The 19,562-nt window shown below is 45.9% G+C and overlaps 1 protein-coding gene across 3 annotated transcripts in view; it reads right to left on the reverse strand.

Moving 5' to 3' along the window:
• Positions 1-19,562, reverse strand: part of LOC123753914 (multiple epidermal growth factor-like domains protein 6) — a 62,461-nt gene that overhangs the window by 5,655 nt on the left and 37,244 nt on the right. For all 3 annotated transcript variants that reach the window (XM_069306146.1, XM_069306154.1, XM_045735881.2), the window contains exons 8-29: positions 17,555-17,678; positions 16,569-16,688; positions 15,040-16,086; positions 14,693-14,853; positions 14,387-14,489; positions 13,600-13,802; positions 11,996-12,182; positions 10,215-10,340; positions 9,505-9,614; positions 9,270-9,373; positions 8,704-8,876; positions 8,461-8,562; positions 8,067-8,222; positions 7,186-7,443; positions 6,919-7,059; positions 6,591-6,707; positions 5,807-5,935; positions 4,077-4,243; positions 3,633-3,761; positions 2,328-2,490; positions 1,360-1,542; positions 79-219 (exon numbers count right to left, since the gene is read on the reverse strand). In XM_069306146.1, coding sequence (XP_069162247.1) covers positions 79-219; positions 1,360-1,542; positions 2,328-2,490; positions 3,633-3,761; positions 4,077-4,243; positions 5,807-5,935; positions 6,591-6,707; positions 6,919-7,059; positions 7,186-7,443; positions 8,067-8,222; positions 8,461-8,562; positions 8,704-8,876; positions 9,270-9,373; positions 9,505-9,614; positions 10,215-10,340; positions 11,996-12,182; positions 13,600-13,802; positions 14,387-14,489; positions 14,693-14,853; positions 15,040-16,086; positions 16,569-16,688; positions 17,555-17,678 — 4,144 coding nt within the window. The remainder of the gene's footprint in view (positions 1-78; positions 220-1,359; positions 1,543-2,327; positions 2,491-3,632; positions 3,762-4,076; positions 4,244-5,806; positions 5,936-6,590; positions 6,708-6,918; positions 7,060-7,185; positions 7,444-8,066; positions 8,223-8,460; positions 8,563-8,703; positions 8,877-9,269; positions 9,374-9,504; positions 9,615-10,214; positions 10,341-11,995; positions 12,183-13,599; positions 13,803-14,386; positions 14,490-14,692; positions 14,854-15,039; positions 16,087-16,568; positions 16,689-17,554; positions 17,679-19,562) is intronic.

The following is a 19,562-nucleotide window of genomic DNA, read 5'->3' on the forward strand; positions in this document are numbered from 1 at the left end:
GCAACTGTATAAAAATATTGTAGTATAGATAAACAAACAAAATTCTGGTCAACAAAGTAGCCAGGTGTGGGCCCTCACCTTCTGGGCAGATAAGGTCACATGTGGGACCTGTGAAGCCTGGAGCACAGTGACACTTGCCCGTGCTGGGGTCACACGTAGCACTATGTTGGCACTCGCAGACACCGGTACAGTACACGCCGTAAAAGCCAGGTGGACACACTGCCAGGTAAGTGGTTGTTACTAGAGTTTACACTTCCACAATTTATGTTGATAAAGAGTGATAGCAATGGAGCTGTAATTTACTAATTCATTTAATACTATAATGAAAAATAATACAGTATATTGGAATTAAATATAAATCATTATACAGTATATCTTAACTTTTATAGTAATACAGTATATTTTGACAGTGAACATTAATTGTTGTATAGCAGAGAATATTGGGAAGCTGTATAGGAAGAGGTAAAAGATATTAAATGATTCATGTTACAGTACTTACTGCACACAGTATCACAGAGGATCAGTACTACCACAGTAGTAAATCCTCATCACCACCATTCTTATTAATAAAACTAGATGTACAGTGCTCCTCATGATTTATTGTATACCAACATTCCCCCCTCACTCTTCTTGCAAACATCTGCCACGTTGCTCTCTTTCTACCTACATCCCTGGTGTTGTTTTCACTTAACCCTTTTGCTGCAATAGTCAACAATATAAATAGTTGCTTAGACTTTTACTACTTTCACTCATCAGATTTTCTAAGGATTCTTTCTATCTGCTACATCAATTAGCAGGTAGATGTTTAAAGATGTTTGGGAAATGTAATTAGTTAATTGGCTATTGCACCAGTCTTTTTTACAAAAGAACCTTATTTTATAAGGAAACACATTTCTGACTCCTCGTTCACTCTTTTTTTTTTACTTAACCATTTTTTTACCTACCATTTACTCTCAGAATCTTTGTATTTTCTTGGTTCTTTTTATCCTCAGAATCCTCAACTTTCTCATTATCAAGTATTTTCCTACTGGGTTTCTCCAAACAATTCCACTCATTCTACCAATTTATACAACACCACAAACTGGTTGATTATTCCCCTTGCTTCAAGATCACTCTGAACTCTCCTTTAATACTCATTGATCAACTCTTGGTCTGCCAAATTTGTAAATCTGAAAAGCAGCTACATACAAAAGATGTTTTGAATAACCTTAAGTTCCAGAGCTTGGTCATGGCCCCAAATCCTTCAACATGATAATACAAGATAGATTTGAAGAAATTTGTATTTATGATAATACAAGATAGATTTGAAGAAAAAAATGCCAAACCAGAATAGATGTACTTTTAGTTTCAGTGACATACCCAGCTCACAGTAGCGGCCATAGCGCCCAGGACCACACTCGCAGCACCCCGAGAATCGGTCACAGGTGGTGTTGGCATGACAGGCACAGTCGAGGCTGCAGTGAGGGCCATATCTTCCTGGTTCACACTCCAAGTCGCAGTTCTTGCCTGTCCATCCCAGCCCACACTGACATTCGCCCGTTGCTGATAGAAGGTAGAGCATTATGTTCTCAGAAGAATAAATACTGTATATAAATGTACAGTATTGCTGTAAGCCAGCTAAAAAATTTAAATTGCTAAAGCATTAATATATAAGTAAGATATTACAAACACAAGCAGCTCTTGAATTCACAGTTATGTAACCATAATCCCAAAGTAATGTGGCTCATGAATAACAAAACATTGTATTAAGAATATAATTCAGAAGTCTAGTTTGATTGTACAGTACAGTATCCTGCTACAAAATAGTCTGCCCGAAACATTATGCGTGCTATATGTAGATGTGGTGTTGGCGCCCGTTGCGTGCAGGCAGCCTCCGATCTGTGCTCCTGGCCATACAAACCCATACATTGCTAGTTGAGGCCTTTTATGAAGGTGTTTGAGATGCAATGCAATGCAATGAGAGATTGCTAACCAAATAATTACTGCCTAGCCAAAAGCATGGCTCTGTCATTCCATTCAGTTACTAGTTATGCACCTATTCACTGCTAAAAGAGGAGTCATGAAGTGATAGCAACCATTTCCAAATGTCTCCATCCTGCACAAGACTTGAATTCTTTACCTCTTAGTTGTGGACAAGCAGCAATGAATATTGCATTACATTAGCATAATACAAATTTGCATTAATTAAGTTTATGTAATGCATGAAAAGTAACACCATTTTAAATTTGGTCTCAACTTTGATGTTATACTTACTTTGGTTTATATGTACTCCAAGCATCATATAATTAATGTAACATTAAAATACGTACCATACGATTATCACTCACCTGGGTGACAGATGGCATCATTTTGGCACTGACATTTGAATGCACAGGCAAGGCCCCAAGTGTTGTTTGGACAGGTATGTTGACAGCGAGGGCCCATGTATCCTGCAGGACACCGGCATTCCCCAGCCTCGCTACATACACCTCCGTGCTCACACTCACACCTCTGGCTCCCATAGTAAACAAACAAAAGAATATAAGAACATAAGAATGAAGGTAACTGCAGAAGGCTTACTGGCCCCATACGAGGCAGTTTCTATTTATAACCACCCAATCTCATTCATACATGTCTAACCTATGCTTAAAACAATCAAGGGATCTTACTTCTATTATGTTACGCGGTAATTGGTTCCACCAATCAACATTCCTGTTACCGAACCAGTATTTACCCAGGTCTTTCCTATATCGAAACTTATACCCAGTGTTTAGTGTGCTGTCTTTTAATACCCTATTAATATCCCCTTTGTTATGGCCATTCATCCACTTGTACACCTATATCATGTCACCCCCTAATTCTTCGCCATACTATAGAATGTCATTAAAGCTTAATCAATCATTCTTCATATGACAGGTTTTTAATTTGGGGGGATTAACTGTCATCCTACACTGGATGCATTCTAGTGAATTTATATCCATTCTATAGTACGGCGACCAAAACTGAATTGCATAATCTAAATGGGGCCCAACCAGAGCAAGATATAGCTAAAATTGTTTCATAAGACACCAAGTGTGTTATGACCAACGCTTTGATAAATAAATCCCTGCGTCTTATTTGCCTTATTACGAACTAAACATCAGTTTCATCATCACTAATATACATATATCACTTCACTTCATCATTAATATATAAATAACATTTATCAAATTAACTGATGGTTATATTCAATTTAAATTGGTTTTATATTTTCTTGCTGATTAAAGGTAAAGAAAGGCAGACAATATACTGTAATTAAAAATAATTAAGTGTAGATAGTTATTGAAATAATCTTTGTTGCAGTATTATACTTTATACTTATACTTTTATACTTTATTTTACACTCATCTGGCATGCAGACATAATCAGGAGCAAACCCCTAGTAGCAGGAGTCTTGACACAAGCTGTCGTTAGAACAGCATTGCCACCTGGCACTCTACTCACCAACTTGATCAATGGAAATTCTGGAATATCAGTATACGGTACAGTATACAAGTTGTCTTTAAAATTATCATAAATATTTTACTCTATCGCTGTTGATCCATGCCACATTCTTAGCCTCACTACCCTGCCCAACTTGAAATGTGCCTTAGCACAGCAGAAGAAAATCTCACCTGATGGCAGTGAGTGTTGTTGTCATGGGTGAGGCAGGCGAGGTGACAAGTGGGGCCGTAGAAACCCGGGGGACAAGTGCACTGACCAGTCACTGGATCGCATGTACCTCCATTGCCACACTGACACTTCTGCAGATCCAGGGGGTGAAACAGGGGAGTTTAATATAACTAGCAAAGACAGCATCAAGTAATATGGAATAAATGTTGTCAATTTTATTTTCTATAAACAGCTCTCAAGAAATATTTATTTGGCTGGATTATATGACACTTCTCTCTTTTACCACTACATTTTTCCTCCTCCCACTCGGTCTCTTCGTCCCTTTCTTCCCTATACCTTGCTCTCCTCTTTCTATCTTCCAAATTAACTTTTCCTTCCCCCTTTAATTACTGCTCCATTCCTATCATTGTCTGTGTATCCCTCCCCCTCTCCATTCTCCAGCCCACCTGCTTGCAGCCCACTCCATAACGGCCCTGAGGACACAATCTTCTACAGTGTCGTCCACGGCGTCCAGCAGGGCAGTAGCAGGTGCCATTGATGGGGTCGCAGAGGGCCGACTCTGGGCACTGGCACTCCTGCAAGCACTCCTTTCCCCACCACCCTTCCTCACAGTCTGTAGGGAAGGAAGGGATGAGAGCTGCAGTTTGACACGGCTGGCTCAGAGTTTATTTGTACCTCGGTGCAATGTAATTGAATGTTTACATTTAGTAATCTTGCATTACTATTAAAGCATGAATAAATGTAAAACTAATTCCTAAATAACTGAATCGGTGTAGGAAGAGGCCTAACCCTAAAACCTACCAGCAATACAAACAAGCGAGAAAACTCCATGGCAGTGAGAAGAGAGGCAGAAGAAACTGAGAAAGGGATTGTGGAGTCATTACAAGCCAATTGCATGTAAATGATACAGTTTAGAGATTGGAAATGGGAAACAGATTCACAGAGAATGAAAAAGAAATGTGGGAAACACTAAGCGAAGTTCCAAAGTGTGTTTGTGCAAAATGAAGACTTCAGAGAACCAGATAATACTAACGTCAGAGACTACCATAGAGTACACAAGAGGTGATGCAAGATGAAATGGAAAATATACTGAAGGAGCTAGGTAAATACAAGGCAGTGGGCCCATATGGAGTTTCACCTTTGGAACCGAGAGAACACAAATTTGAGCTCAGCACTCTACATACTTCAATTGATTTTTCAGTCGTGTGTGTACAGGAGTCTTAGCAGATACAGTATATGGAAAAAGGCAAACATAGTCTAATCTACAAAAATAATAGCAGGGGAGGCAATCTTTATTATAGACTTGTATTGCTGACAAGTAGTCAAAATATTGAAAAAAATAATTAAAATCAAATGGGCAGAGCACCCGAGAAAAATTGTATAATAACAGACTCAGTATGTTTTTAAATGGGAAAATCTTGTGTAACAAATTTACTTAGTTTCTAATTAATATAGTCACAGATTTTACAAGAGTGAGATGGTTGGGTTGACTGCATTTATCTGGACCTAAAAAAGTGTTACAACAGTGTCCCACATAAGAGGTTCTGGAAACTGCAACATGCTGGAGGGGATGGCACTTCTGCCATGGATGAAAACATTTTTTAACTGAAAGAAAAATGAGGGCAGTAATTAGAGAATGTATGAGACTGGATAAGCATTACTAGTGGAGTACCACAGAGGTCAGGGTTTTCTGGAAAGAAAACTGTCACCTGAGGCAAGTTGACAGTTTTCTATCCAGGAGAAAGCATTAAGCCACTACGACTATACAGCTCCCGTGCACCACGTAAACAACATTATGCAAGGTTCACAATAAAGAATACCAAACTTTCCAACTATATAATTACTTTTAAATACTGTACATGGATGGCAAAATATATAAACAACAAAAATCACATCCTTTGTGAGACCAAAATTGTAATATGCAGTGGTTGTATGGTGCCCATATATCAGTAGTACATCAATAAATTGGAAAACGTGCAAAGATATGCAACTACTGTACTGTAAATGGCCTTCGGGACTAAATAGCAAGAGCCATGAGGAGAGGTTAGAGGTGTTTAAGGACCTGCCCGAAGTGTTAGTGGCTTTGCAAGAATGTAATACTCACTAGTGTATGTACTCTCACAACCCGATGTACCTACCTGTATATAAATACAAATAACTGTGTCCGGGTACTCACACTCTTGGCACTGTTGCCCTCGGCGCCCTGGAGGACACATGCACGCGCCGGACACATGGTCACACGGCTGGCCTGGCCCACACCTGCACCTTTCCCTGCACTCCTCCCCGTAGAAACCAGCAGGACACACTGTCCAGACACATGGAGGATACATGGAAGATATAGTAGGAAAGGAGGAGCGGGGGGGAGGGAAGAAGGATACAGTGATCGTTGGAAAGACACAGAAGCATGGGTTGGTGTCAGTACACAGGTGGATGAATATGTGGACACGTGTAATGATGGTCAGGACACAGATGAGCGGGGATGGACACGTGTGTGGTGGTCAAGACACAGGTGGGGGGGAGGCCCATGATAGCCAGGACACAGGTGGGGGGGAGGCACATGATAGCCAGGACACAGGTGGGGGGGAGGCCCATGATAGCCAGGACACAGGTGGGGGGAGGCCCATGATAGCCAGGACACAGGTGGGGGGGAGGCCCATGATAGCCAGGACACAGGTGGGGGGGAGGCCCATGATAGCCAGGACACAGGTGGGGGGGAGGCACATGATAGCCAGGACACAGGTTACCAGAGAACACAGACCATTAACGATAATAGGTTTATCAGGACACAGCAATCATGTAAACAAAGTTATTATATTACCATGGATGAAATCCGCTATAATGGTTTCAAAGACTATGATATATCACATTAGAAAATATATAATATCAGTAAACCACGCTTATTTAAACAACACTTAGATTATAACCCATCCTTTTAAGAGAGACTAGTGCGCTCAACGAACCTGTTTGGCACCTGTCACCCGTGAAGCCTCGAGGACACTGACACTGACCAGTGACGTGATGACAGGTGGCACCGTGGTCACAGTCGCACACACCTCCACACTCATCTCCCCACGACCCTGCAAAAGACCAAAACACACACACACATGTAGCTGTGGCTACCTGGCGATGCTTCCTGGCACCCATGGAGCACGATCCAATTCTGAATCAAGCGAGCATTAAACTCAGAACCCCCATTATATTTAGTGTTGTGACCCGCTCAATAAGTTCAAGGGTCACATGGACTCGACCTTGTGACAAGGTGGTCGCTGCCATAGGTCTTGTACTGACCTTGGTGACAGGGCTTGTTGCAGTGTTGTCCACGCCAGCCGGGGGCACACACGCAGGCACCCGTGACGGCGTCGCAGCTCCCGCCGTTCTGACATTGGCACTCACTTAGGCACTCGAGACCGTACTTGCCTGAACTGCATTCTGAAGAACGGTGCGATCATAAACAGACACGTATGTACAGTCCAGGGGCATGCCGCCACTGGTGGCTGGCTGTATATGACATAGTATTTCAAGAAAACAGGTATTGGCAATTTCAAGGCAACTGACCCATTTGGCACATAGTTCCCGTATAACCCGGAGGACAGATGCAGACGCCAGTGTCGTGATGGCAAGTGGCATTATGGAGGCAGGTGCATTTGTAGTGACATCTTTCGCCATAGGTCCCTGCGGGGCATCTGTCTTGGCACCTGGCGCCAGTGTAGCCAGGGAGGCAAACACAAGCCCCAGACACACGGTCGCACGTGCCTCCGTTGTGGCAGAGACACGTGTGCTGGCAGCTGTCTCCCCACCGGTCCGGCGGGCACACTGCACGGAACGAACCGGTAAGGTAAGGGAACGGAATTATCAGGAGAAAGTGCTAACTATACTGCATTTGGTAAGGATACGAGGACAGGGATTTAGGTTGGGACGGAGAGAAGGAATGGTGCCCAACCACTTGGACGGTCGGGGATTGAGTGCCGACCTGCAAGAAGTGAGACCGTCGCTCTACCGTTCAGTCCAAGTGGCTGGACAGCTGGTGAGATAGTAAGCACACAAGACAATGTTGTGCGCACACACACACACACACACACACACACACACACACACACACACACACACACACACACACACACACACACACACACAGACATACACACACACACACACACACGGTAAGGATCAGGCGGGATCCAAGAGTCAATGCTCGATCCTGCAGACACAACTAGGTGAGTACACACGAGTTCTTACAATTTTATAAAGCCACTAGCACGCACAGCGTTTCGGGCAGCATAGCTATGTGAAGGGAGCTAAGTGACAACTATGTCACATAGTTGCATTGTTTTGAGCACATCTGCTTTATTCAGAGAGTAACTTAACATTAATTATTACAGATAAGTACTAAACCCCCATTATTGTACTCTGGTATATCTTGGCTTCTAAAGACTCACTCTGGATGCAGTGGTGGCCGTGCCGGCCCGGGGGGCACCTGCAGGCACCTGTCACAGGGTCACATGTGGCCCCGGCGACACACACACACCGCTGGAGGCACCCAGGACCCCAGGACTCCGGGGCACACGGCTCCGAGCACTCCACACCTCCCCATCCTGCACAGGAGAGGTCACAGGCCATTACTAAACATATGTACTAGTACTGGATGTCAAGTTGAATCAAAAATACAAATGGATGTTAATTATGGGAATTTTTTATAATAGATAAATAATTACACAAAGAGAAGGTCAATATATAACATCAACTTAACATAAGAATATAGAAGATTCTATAATCAACTTAACAAAAGAATATCAATTCTATTTAATTTGTATGACAATGAAAGAGACGCACCAGGAAGGCAGACGCAGGCGCCGGTGGAGGGGTCACACTGGGCACCCTGGCCGCAGGTGCAGAACTGTCTACACCCGGCACCGTAGCGGCCCTCGGCACACCCTGACACAACAACACGCCTCTTGTCTTTATTATTCCTCTATGTTCATACATTTTAGCATTTGTTAGATGTGCAAAGGGTGATATTTAGTGATATATGGAAACATGAAAAAAAGAATTACATGGGAACACTGAGATACTCACGGAGGGAACAGTCTCGCCCAGTCCACCCGGGGTCACATTGGCACTGCCCCGTCACCCGGTCACAAGGAGCACCGTCGGGGCACTGGCACATGAAGGCACAATCGGGTCCATGGAGTCCCGGGGGGCACGGCTGGCCACAGTAGTGCCCCGTGAAGCCTGGGCCACACTCGCACCTGGCAGAGCAGCAGGAGAGGTGTCAGCGTGGAGACTACTGTGAGGACAGGCAGCACTTGGCTCCCACAGTCCTCTCACACCATTGCATCATGGTAAATTAAAAACAAAATACGTAATTATATAAAATAGCATTCCGGAAATGTGGCCGTTTGATCTTGAAAAACAGTTTCAAGATTTGTTTTAAGATTTATTACCTACAATTCTTATTAAAACTGTTACAGCTCCTGATCCCTATTTGTTTTTGGAATCAGTCGTTATACAATAACTTGCAACCCTAGCGTACTCTATTATACATTTAAGAGTACGGGTGAAGTTTGCCTCCACTACCTTGTTTTATAAGTGATTCCACTTACCCAGTGTCCATAAAGAGATCTACTTGGTGCGGGTCGTACCTGCCTGTGACGGGGTTGCAGGAGGCGCCGTTAAGACACCTGCACGTCAGTCGGCAGTCCTTCCCCCAGCGGCCGGCGCTGCACGGCTCCTCACACTCCTCGCCCTACAGGAGGAACACACCACAATAACATTACAGCCAGCACGGTAAGGTATCTCCCTACCAACACGAAATGATTTAAGAAAATGCCAAAATAACTTTAATGTATTTTAGGTAGTTCGGAGACAGCGCCTTACCATGAATCCTGGGGGACAGAGGCACTCGCCGGAGACGCGGTCGCAGGTGGCGTTCCCGTGACACTGGCACTGCTTCAGGCAGCTCTCTCCCCAGCGGCCCTCCTCGCAGCCTGTAGCATCACACAGGGAGAAGGAGCTACCGTTACTAACACTGTTGAGTTGTTGTTATGACCGAACCTGCTCATGCCGCGGGGGTATATACCTAGATGGTGGTATTCAGGACCAAAGAGCCAGAGCTCAACCCCCGCAAACACAACTAGGTGAGTACAACCGTATTACTGCCTGAAGAGGTTAATCATCTTACATCAAGGCCAGACAACTTTCTCAGGGGTTATAGTCTGTGCGCCGATTGGGTTAGTCTTTGTATATAATTGTTAGTCATCGTACTCAAGGGATAGATATATTACTAGAGTGTTAGTCCAGTTACAAAGATTAGTAATTTAACTCGTGGAGTCAGTGTTGTACTCAAGGAATTAGCAATCGTATACAGAGATTAATTGTGCTTAAGGGAAAGTCCTTCTACTCAAAGAGTTTAGTCATCATACTCCTGTGTTAATCGTCGTGCTCGAAGTAGCAGCTGTCATGCTCAAGGTGTTACTTATTGTACCGAAGGAGTAAGCCGAAATTGTCAGAAATCAACAAAACCAGCCGATGCTGTCCAGCAGCGGTGGCTTCCACAAGACCACAGACCTGCTGCAAGCCTTACTTACGCTGAAGGCAGAGAGGTCCGTGGGAGCCTGACGGACACCTGCAGTCTCCGGTGGCAGGGTCACACGGTCGGTCTTCGCACTGGCAGGCCTCCACGCACCCAGGCCCGAACTGACCTTCGTCACACGCTGCGCCCCAATACCACCGTCACTCATTGACACATTCCCAAATAGCTTTTTAGACATATATTAGGCCTAGTTGTGTTGTAGCATTGTGGTGTTTATGTAACTTTAATTGGCTAGTGATGTATTTGTGTGAGTATAGTATGTGTCATGTATGTATATATGTCTTCCTTTGGATGATACCCTCGCTCTCTATTGGTAGCAACGGGGACAAGTCCGCTGGCTTGAGAGTCGCTCGTTCTTGAAGATTTTTTCAGATGTATTTTGAAATACATCTCATACCTGTATTTCCCTACCTATTGTGGTGCAGATCTGCTTATATTATATTATCTATATCTATATTTATCTATATGTTGAAAACACGAGGAGATGCAGACTGCAAATTTCGAACCCAACTCGGGATCCTCTTCAGTAGTTAGCACTACTAAAGAGGACTAAATACTGTAGATCCCTACCGGTAGGTATCCTCTTAGATACATCCTAAGAGGATCCCTACCCAAGGAGGGATCCTAAGGAGGCTTTGAGGAGAGGTTAAGATCCTCCTCTTATATGTCTTACATAGACTGTATACTGTATTTCGATCCCGGGATTGGGATGGACATATATAGTCTACTATGTATAGATTATTTAAGACACTGGTGAGAGCAAAGTGAGAAACAAGCAACACAATAAGAAAGGTGATGAGAGCAGTAATAACTTGAGTAAGAGGAAGGGAAGACAACGCTGTGGATCCACAACTAAAACATCTTCATCATCTTGTGTGTCTTTCATGAATAAATGTTTGGAGTAGGAATGCAAGAGCTGGTGCACACGACCTTCCCTCAGTGTGAGGTCGTCAGCAGCAGCGACGACTCCACCTGTCTCTCCACGACCCTCATTGGTCACCTGTGTCTCTCCACGACCCTCACTGGTCACCTGTGTCTCTCCACGACCCTCACTGGTCACCTGTGTCTCTCCACGACCCTCACTGGTCACCTGTGTCTCTCCACGACCCTCACTGGTCACCTGTGTCTCTCCACGACCCTCACTGGTCACCTGTGTCTCTCCACGACCCTCACTGGTCACCTGTGTCTCTCCACGACCCTCACTGGTCACCTGTGTCTCTCCACGACCCTCACTGGTCACCTGTATCTCTCCACGACCCTCACTGGTCACCTGTGTCTCTCCACGACCCTCACTGGTCACCTGTGTCTCTCCACGACCCTCACTGGTCACCTGTGTCTCTCCACGACCCTCACTGGTCACCTGTGTCTCTCCACGACCCTCACTGGTCACCTGTGTCTCTCCACGACCCTCACTGGTCACCTGTGTCTCTCCACGACCCTCACTGGTCACCTGTGTCTCTCCACGACCCTCACTGGTCACCTGTGTCTCTCCACGACCCTCACTGGTCACCTGTGTCTCTCCACGACCCTCACTGGTCACCTGTGTCTCTCCACGACCCTCACTGGTCACCTGTGTCTCTCCACGACCCTCACTGGTCACCTGTGTCTCTCCACGACCCTCACTGGTCACCTGTATCTCTCCACGACCCTCACTGGTCACCTGTGTCGTGTCTAATACAGGCGTGGACCAAGGACACACACCACATTAGTTCATTACTTTGGGTGTGTGTCTGGCAGTGTCGACAACTTGGGTATTAAACAGTGTTACAAACTTACGTGTCTTACAGTCGTGTCCTGTGAGTCCCGGCGGGCAGTCGTGGATACAGGTTCCCGTGGCACCGTGGCACGTGGCACCATTGTCACACTGGCACTTGTGGCGGCACCCGGCGCCCCAGTGCCCAGCCGGGCACTCGTCGGAACAGTCGACGCCCACATACCCGGGACGGCACTCGCACACTCCTGTCTGAGAGAGTGCCAGTCTTACACTGATTTATATTGCAAGTGATCTGTACACAGGTTTATTAGAGACTACGGAGTGATGGTTACCCGGCGCTGCCCGGGTCTGACTGCCTGTCTCCCCCTCCTCTCTACCTGTATGTATGAATGAATGAATGTATGAATCTTCTCTCTCTCTCTCTCTCTCCGTTCTCTCAAGTTCTCAAGCTCTCTAGCTATCTCACAATATCTATCTAGCTATATCTCTTTTTAGGCATCTAAAAAGTATTTAGCTATCTCTATCTACCCCTTTGTCCTCGTCCTCCCCCTTTCCCCTTCCTCCCTCTTCACTCCCATCTACCCAAATCCCCCCCCCTCCTTCTTTCCACCCTTCCCCTCCAACCTTGAACAGGCAGACATTCAATTTACACACAGTAAATAACAAAAATGTGCGGGTAAACGGCGGGAGTTACAGGCCGGACAACACAACTCACCGTCTTTTTCATACTTCATGAAAATCGCTCGGCAGGAGTGTTGGGTTTCAGGCTATATTTCTTAAAACATTTGACGTGGGTCTACCCCGACCTTCCTATGTCCGTCCCATACCTCAAACCCTTTATCCTACAAATTTCGGAGAGTCTAGCTCTGTCTGCCTTCCAACTTTGCACAGAAACATTCTCTTTTTACAGCACGGATGTGGCTGGTGTGAGCAGGTGTACAGCTGCTGGCGTGAGCAGATGTATAAATAATGTGATATCATTGTATAATATATAACGACAAGTAAACATAGCTTAAAATACCAACTTATGACATCTTATATAGGTAGAATGTATTTATTATTCATTTTTAAAACCCAGATTCTCATGTTGACGTTTGTGTGGTCCTCAGTCTCCCCGCCTCGCACCGCCACCTCATAATTACTGGTGACAAGGTCGGTCAGGGGTATACACTCAGAGGGGTATATACACAGAGGTATACACACTGAGAGGGATATATACACAGAGAGGAGTACCCCTGGTATGTGTGGCGGGAAGAGAAACAAGCGTGTGGCCCACGTGGCGTTTATTTACAAGACACGATGATATTTACAATGACGTCACATCCGGGTATAGGTGCCATGAACATAAATATTATATACCTTAATCCTAACAACCCCGTTTCTCTGTATATATATATATTTACAGAGTTTACTCTGCAGTTTGATCTAGTCTTCAACCATGTTGAGAATTAAAACACTTTTTGGCTGGTCAATAAACTATTGTGGAGGCCTTAATAACCCTCCAGAGGTTGACTGGCCTTAGGTCCACCTTATACCTTATACAGGCTCGTACAGTCAGTGGTGCAGGTGCCTCTAGATGGCACCACCAGTGGTGCAGGTGCCTCTAGATGGCACCACCAGTGGTGCAGGTGCCTCTGGATGGCACCACCAGTGGTGCAGGTCTTACCTCTGGGTGGCACAGGTCAGTTGAGCGGATCTGGCAGTGGCACTGGTCGCGGCAGTTGGCCCCCCAGGTGAAGGCTGGACAGGGACTGTTGCAGGTGGGGCCGATGCGGCCCGGACCGCACTCACAGAAGCCGAAGTGCTTGTTGCAGCGGTTGTTGGGGCATGGCATGGGGCACCTTCGACGACACGTGCCACCATAGTACCCTGCAACACATCGTACCCTTTACTCTGCCTGCTCCACTCTCATCACCAACTCTATTCATGACCTTGTGCCCTAACTTTGTAAATAAAATCCAGTAATTACTGTCATTTATATAATAATACATCATTCACGTTCAAGTTCATATATTTTTTAAGTTCAACTTGTTCACCCGCAGTACTGTATTTGGTTCAGTTTGTGGTACAAAAAATCGAAATTTGACTTCATCTCCAAATGTGATATTACTTTTGTACAAGTCGAGAACATAACTCAGACATTTTCAAGGAGTGCAGAGCATAGAAATGGTTGGGACTACTGATAGGCTGTCACTGAGGCAGGATAGGCTGTCACTGAGGCAGGATAGGCTGTCACTGAGGCAGGATAGGCTGTCACTGAGGCAGGATAGGCTGTCACTGAGGCAGGATAGGCTGTCACTGAGGCAGGATAGGCTGTCACTGAGGCAGGATAGGCTGTCACTGAGGCAGGATAGGCTGTCACCGAGGCAAAGAAATAGATAGAAAAAAGGCATTTAAATGAACAGACGTACAGTAAGGCAGGCGGACATACAACAAGACAGGTTTGGACAGACCTGCGGGGCAGCCGTCCTGACAGAAGTCCCCGGAGACACCTGGAGGACAGGTGCACGACCCGCTCACAGCATCACAGGTGCCTCCATTCTGGCACTGGCACACCTAAGGGAAAAGGTAACTGTCACCTGAAAAGTTAACATCTGTGAAGGGGGAGGGGTATTTAGACAGTAACAATGATCGATCACCAAGACAGGGAGACAGTTATCTCACATTCGCTTACTTTTGACAGTCAGCCCTCGGCTAGTGATATGTTGCATAACCTGACAACTCTAAGGCAGTAACAGAGCCTGATTGCCGGCACTTACCTGCTGGCACCCTGACCCATAGAAACCCTGTTGACATGGCTGCTGACAAGTGATGCCCTGTGTGCCTGGAGGACACAGGCACCCTTCCTCACCACACTCCCCGGGGCACTCTGCACACCTCACCTTGCATCCTGGACCAGACACTCCCTCCGGACACACTTCTGGTAACACAAAGGAGACGGTCGTGTGTGTATGGAGAAAGAAAAAAAATGGCTCAGTTGCCCACAACTGTTGATTTGCAACAAACAATAAGACATCTGACGAGCTTCCAAATTATATGTTTATTATTTTAAGATTTGTGTCAAATGTGGGAATTATTAAGAGTGCCTAGTGGCATGGCGACTGACTTTGGTGTACTGTAGTGAGGTTGATGGAGTGTTCAGCGATGGTCACCAGGTTGTTATCACGCTCCTCTTCCGTTGTCGGTGGCACCTCTTCCATATCTTTCGGGGTAGTGGTCTCCTCTCCCCCTGATGGTACATGCGATCCCACCTTTGACATTTCCTTTTCCTCCTTTATGTCCTCCTCTTCGTCCATCCTCCACTTTTCTTCATCTATCCCCCACCTGCCTTCGTCTATCTGCAGAGTTTCTTCGTCAGTTTCCCAGAGCGGCGTCACCTCCGGCACGAGGACATCCGGAGGTGTGGTGCGGGTCGCGGCCACCACCGTCACATTGGTCTCCTCCACCCTCCAGTGCTCTCTGTCCCCCTCCGCCCTTCCCGCCGGCCCTCCATCTTCTAATGAAGCATTTTGCTCCACAAACCACCGTCTTCGTTCCTGTTTTTGGTTTGTTTTCCACCCATCTCCTCCTCCTCCTCCTCTTCCTTCATCTGGTCTTGCACCGTTCCTGTCCCATCTTCTCTCGTCTGTTTGGTCTGTGCGCCAATTACCGTCTGCCCCTCCCGGCCTCCTCCCTCTGTCTCCTGTTTCACTTCGATTTAAGCTCCACCATTTTGTTTCATCTACTCTATCTATTCTCCATCGTCTATCTTCATCTGGTGGGCTTATGTCCTCCGCATTCCATCCTCTATTCACATCTATTCGGTCCGTTCTCTGACCTCTATCTCTTCCTCCTCCCGACCTTTCTCCACTTGTCTCCCATCGCCTATCTTGGTTAGTCTCTAAAGCCTTCTCGTTTGTTGTCCATCCACCATCTTCCTTAGGCCCCTCGAAATTGTCATTGCCCCAGCGTCGCCTCTCGTCCACGCTCCACCTACGGTCTTCCTCCTCTTCCTCCTTCGTCGTCCGTCCTCCTCCCACACTCTCCAGGTCGTTCTCCATCTTTGAAATGTCCTCTTCCGCTCCCGAGAGGTCGTCCTCCACCAGCAGCAAGTCGTTCTCTATCATTTCAAGGTCAACTTTTGGCGTGTGATCGTCGAAGCGTCTGGGAGGAACTGAAAGAGAAGCAGGTACTATATTAAATGTTTTCTTAAACCGCAAAACGTGTAAAAAAAAGTCAGTAGATGTTTTACAAAAAAAGGAGGAAATAAACTAATGTTATTTTATAATTTTTAATTTATTTTTTGAGTTGTGTTAACTGTGAAGGGTTAAGGAGTGTGAGAGCGGCCGCGGCCGAGGGTCTGACCGTCCAGCTATGCAAGATGAACACTAACTGACCGACGCATATAAGCTGCGTCCTCAAGGAGGAATGACACAGGAGGAAAGATCTTTCCTCTGCGAAGATGGCTGGTGAAGGTGGAGTTGGAGCTCAAATACTGTGTGGAGGGGGAGGTATTGTTGTCTTGGAGGGGGCGCGGAAGGAAAAGTTCTCCCGGGGCGAAAGCTGATTTGTTTCACTGTGAGAGTGGATGGGGTTACTTGGACCCTGGAGAGGAGAGTAGGGTATGAGTACACAACTACAATAGTCTAGACTAACCCACACAGCGGGTGTCGTCCACCAGGGTGTACCCACTGCCGCAGGAGCAGGTAAAGGAGCCCTGGGTGTTGGTGCAGTAGTGGTCGCAGCCTCCCCGCCCGAGGCTACACTCGTCCACATCTGTCAATACAAAGATGCTAAGAGCTTCCAAAAGTGTCTTTAGTTCAAATATTATGCACCCCATAAACACCCTGTGAGAGGTAGGGGAAAAGTTACAGAGGCACATAATAAGTTCAGGAACTGAACCCATTATGTGCATCCGAACCCCAAATTTGTCTTGCTAAGTTACAGTACTGATGAACTTAGTTATATGTAGTTCATATATGTGAATGAACACACATGTGCTTACCTAATCAGTAACTAGAGGGAAGTGAGATCTTAATCTTTATGCTCTGCCTGTTGGCCATTTATACCTAGCATTCTAATTACCTCTCTCAGCATTAACATTTTCATCATATTTCTTTTAAAATATTTCTTTGTTTATATATTTATTTTGTTTAAAAATATTTTGTTTAAAATATTTGTTTGAAAAAAATATAATAACAAAAACAAACAAAATATTTGTTTGAAAAAAATATTTTTGTTTAAAATATTTTTGTTTAAAATACTTTGTTTAAAATATTTCTTTGTTTATATATTTAAATATTTCTTTGTTTTTGTTTATAGGGGCCTCGTAGCCTGGTGGATAGCGCGCAGGATTCGTAATTCTGTGCCGCGGGTTCGATTCCCGCACGAGGCAGAAACAAATGGGCAAAAGTTTCTTTCACCCTGAATGACCCTGTTACCTAGCAGTAAATAGGTACCTGGGAGTTAGTCAGCTGGCTTCCTGGGGGTGGAGGCCTGGTCGAGGACCGGGCCGCGGGGACACTAAAAGCCCCGAAATCATCTCAAGATAACCTCAAGATACACACTAAATACACACCATACGATACTGAATACACAGGGTAGACAACTAAGCAGGAAGGAAGACACAATTGATTACCCACCTGTACAGGAGAAGCCGTCGCTGCTGAGGGTGTAGCCGGAGGCGCAGGCACAGGTGTACCCTGCCGGGGTGTTAGTACACTGCTGCTGGCACCTGTGTCCCCCCACCAGGCACTCGTTCACGTCCTGCGGGCGACAACATCAGTGGCACTCAGCCCCGCCACATTACAATAATCATGATATTACTTGTTGTAACTGCAGAGGTTTGACAGATTAACTGGTGATTGTAAACAAATGCAAGTCAGCTGATGGATTATGGATTAGTCTGCACCAAAGGAACAGCCAGCAAGAGTAAGTGAGGATGGACAGACAAACATGAGCTTCAAAGTGATGTACACAAACATAGATGGGATTACGAATAAAATAAGTGAACTTGTAGAAAGGATACAAGAAGAAAACCCAGATGTAATAGCACTCACAGAAACAAAACTCTCAGGCATCATAACAAATGCAGTGTTTCCACAGGACTACTACATAGTAAGGAGAGAGAGGGAGGGAAGAGAAGAAGGAGAAATGGCAATGCTGATAAAGAAAAGAGGAACATCCCAGGATGTAAAGATTTCAGAGACTACATAGCAGGCACTATGACAATGGGAGGACCAAGGAACTGAACCTCACGACACTGGAAGACAGAAGAGGTAGGGGAGACATGATCAATACCTACAATATTTTCAAAGGAATTGACAGGGTAGATAAACTGTTTAAGACGGGTGGTAGGCAAACAAGGGGACAGGTGGAAACTGAGTACCCAAATGAGCAACAGAGACATTAGAAATAACTTTTTCAATGTCAGAGTAGTTAACAGATGAAATGCATTCGGCAGTGATGTGGTGGAGGCTGACTCCATACACAGTTTCAAGTGTAGATATGATAAGAGGCCAGTAGGCTCAGGAATCTGTACACCAGTTGATTGACAGTGGAGAGGCGGGACCAAAGAGCCATAGCTCAACCCCCGCAAGCACAACTAGACGAGTACAACTAGGTGAGTACACACACAGCCACCCGTGACCCACGAAATGATGTCAAAAAGTGACGGTAGGAAGTCCGGGCTGGCCTGCCTGCGCGGTAAGGTGGTGGCCGCTCTAGAGGCGGGAAGCGTGTCATGTTACCCCCACGCCAACACCAGCATATACTGACCACACACATCACACGCCACCCTTCAAGCTGCCACGTGACAACGCACAACCACTCCCACACCACACGTCACTCATCACGAGTGACACTAACCCAGTATCTCGTCACTCACAGTCATGGAACAGGCTCTTCTTCCCTCCAGAACACTGTCTCTGGCCTCTACACACGTGACACTACACAGTATTTGCCATCAAGCACGAACACTGAAATGTCTCCCGCATCCGTTTGATGATGCCTTGAAGTGTAATCCAATCGCTGTATATCTAATCACATCTACACAGGTGTTGTGGCCACAATATATGCTGTACACCTAAGGTAAACCCCGTGTCTGGTGCAGCTGCCTCCCTCCACACCCACCCTGGTCATGGCCCTGAATACCGTCCCACGTGGCGCCAGCCGGCGTCACGAGATTAATTTGTTCAACTACAGACCTCTTAACCTATCAGGGTATACTAGGCCTACTCAAGGTGGCTTTCATTGCTGGGGACTATAGTGCCTTATTTCCGCTAAGAACTTTGTACGCGCGTCTCATCAACGGTTTCCACTAGGCCTGTTTTGTCATGCTGTGCTTGTGCAGTGTACGGGGGGAGGGGGGGGGGGTGGTATTGGGGTCAGTGAGAACATCATCCTGACCTAAGGTTGACCCCGGACGCCCCACACAGCCAGAAATCCCCCTCGCTATGTGGTCCTCTTCCCTGGTAGTAATCAGCTCTCATTGACTCCCGCTCAATGAGATGGCGCAGGCCAACATAATTAGCATATCTGAAACCAGCACAAAAAAGCAGTCATGCGACGCCACACATGAACCTCCCCGACCAAGCACAAGTTAAACATTGCAAGCAAAATTGCATGCAAGTCCCAACAGGAGCTTGGGGT

The sequence above is a fragment of the Procambarus clarkii genome, chromosome 6 (genome assembly GCF_040958095.1).
Source record: "Procambarus clarkii isolate CNS0578487 chromosome 6, FALCON_Pclarkii_2.0, whole genome shotgun sequence".
Classification (NCBI taxonomy): domain Eukaryota; kingdom Metazoa; phylum Arthropoda; class Malacostraca; order Decapoda; family Cambaridae; genus Procambarus; species Procambarus clarkii.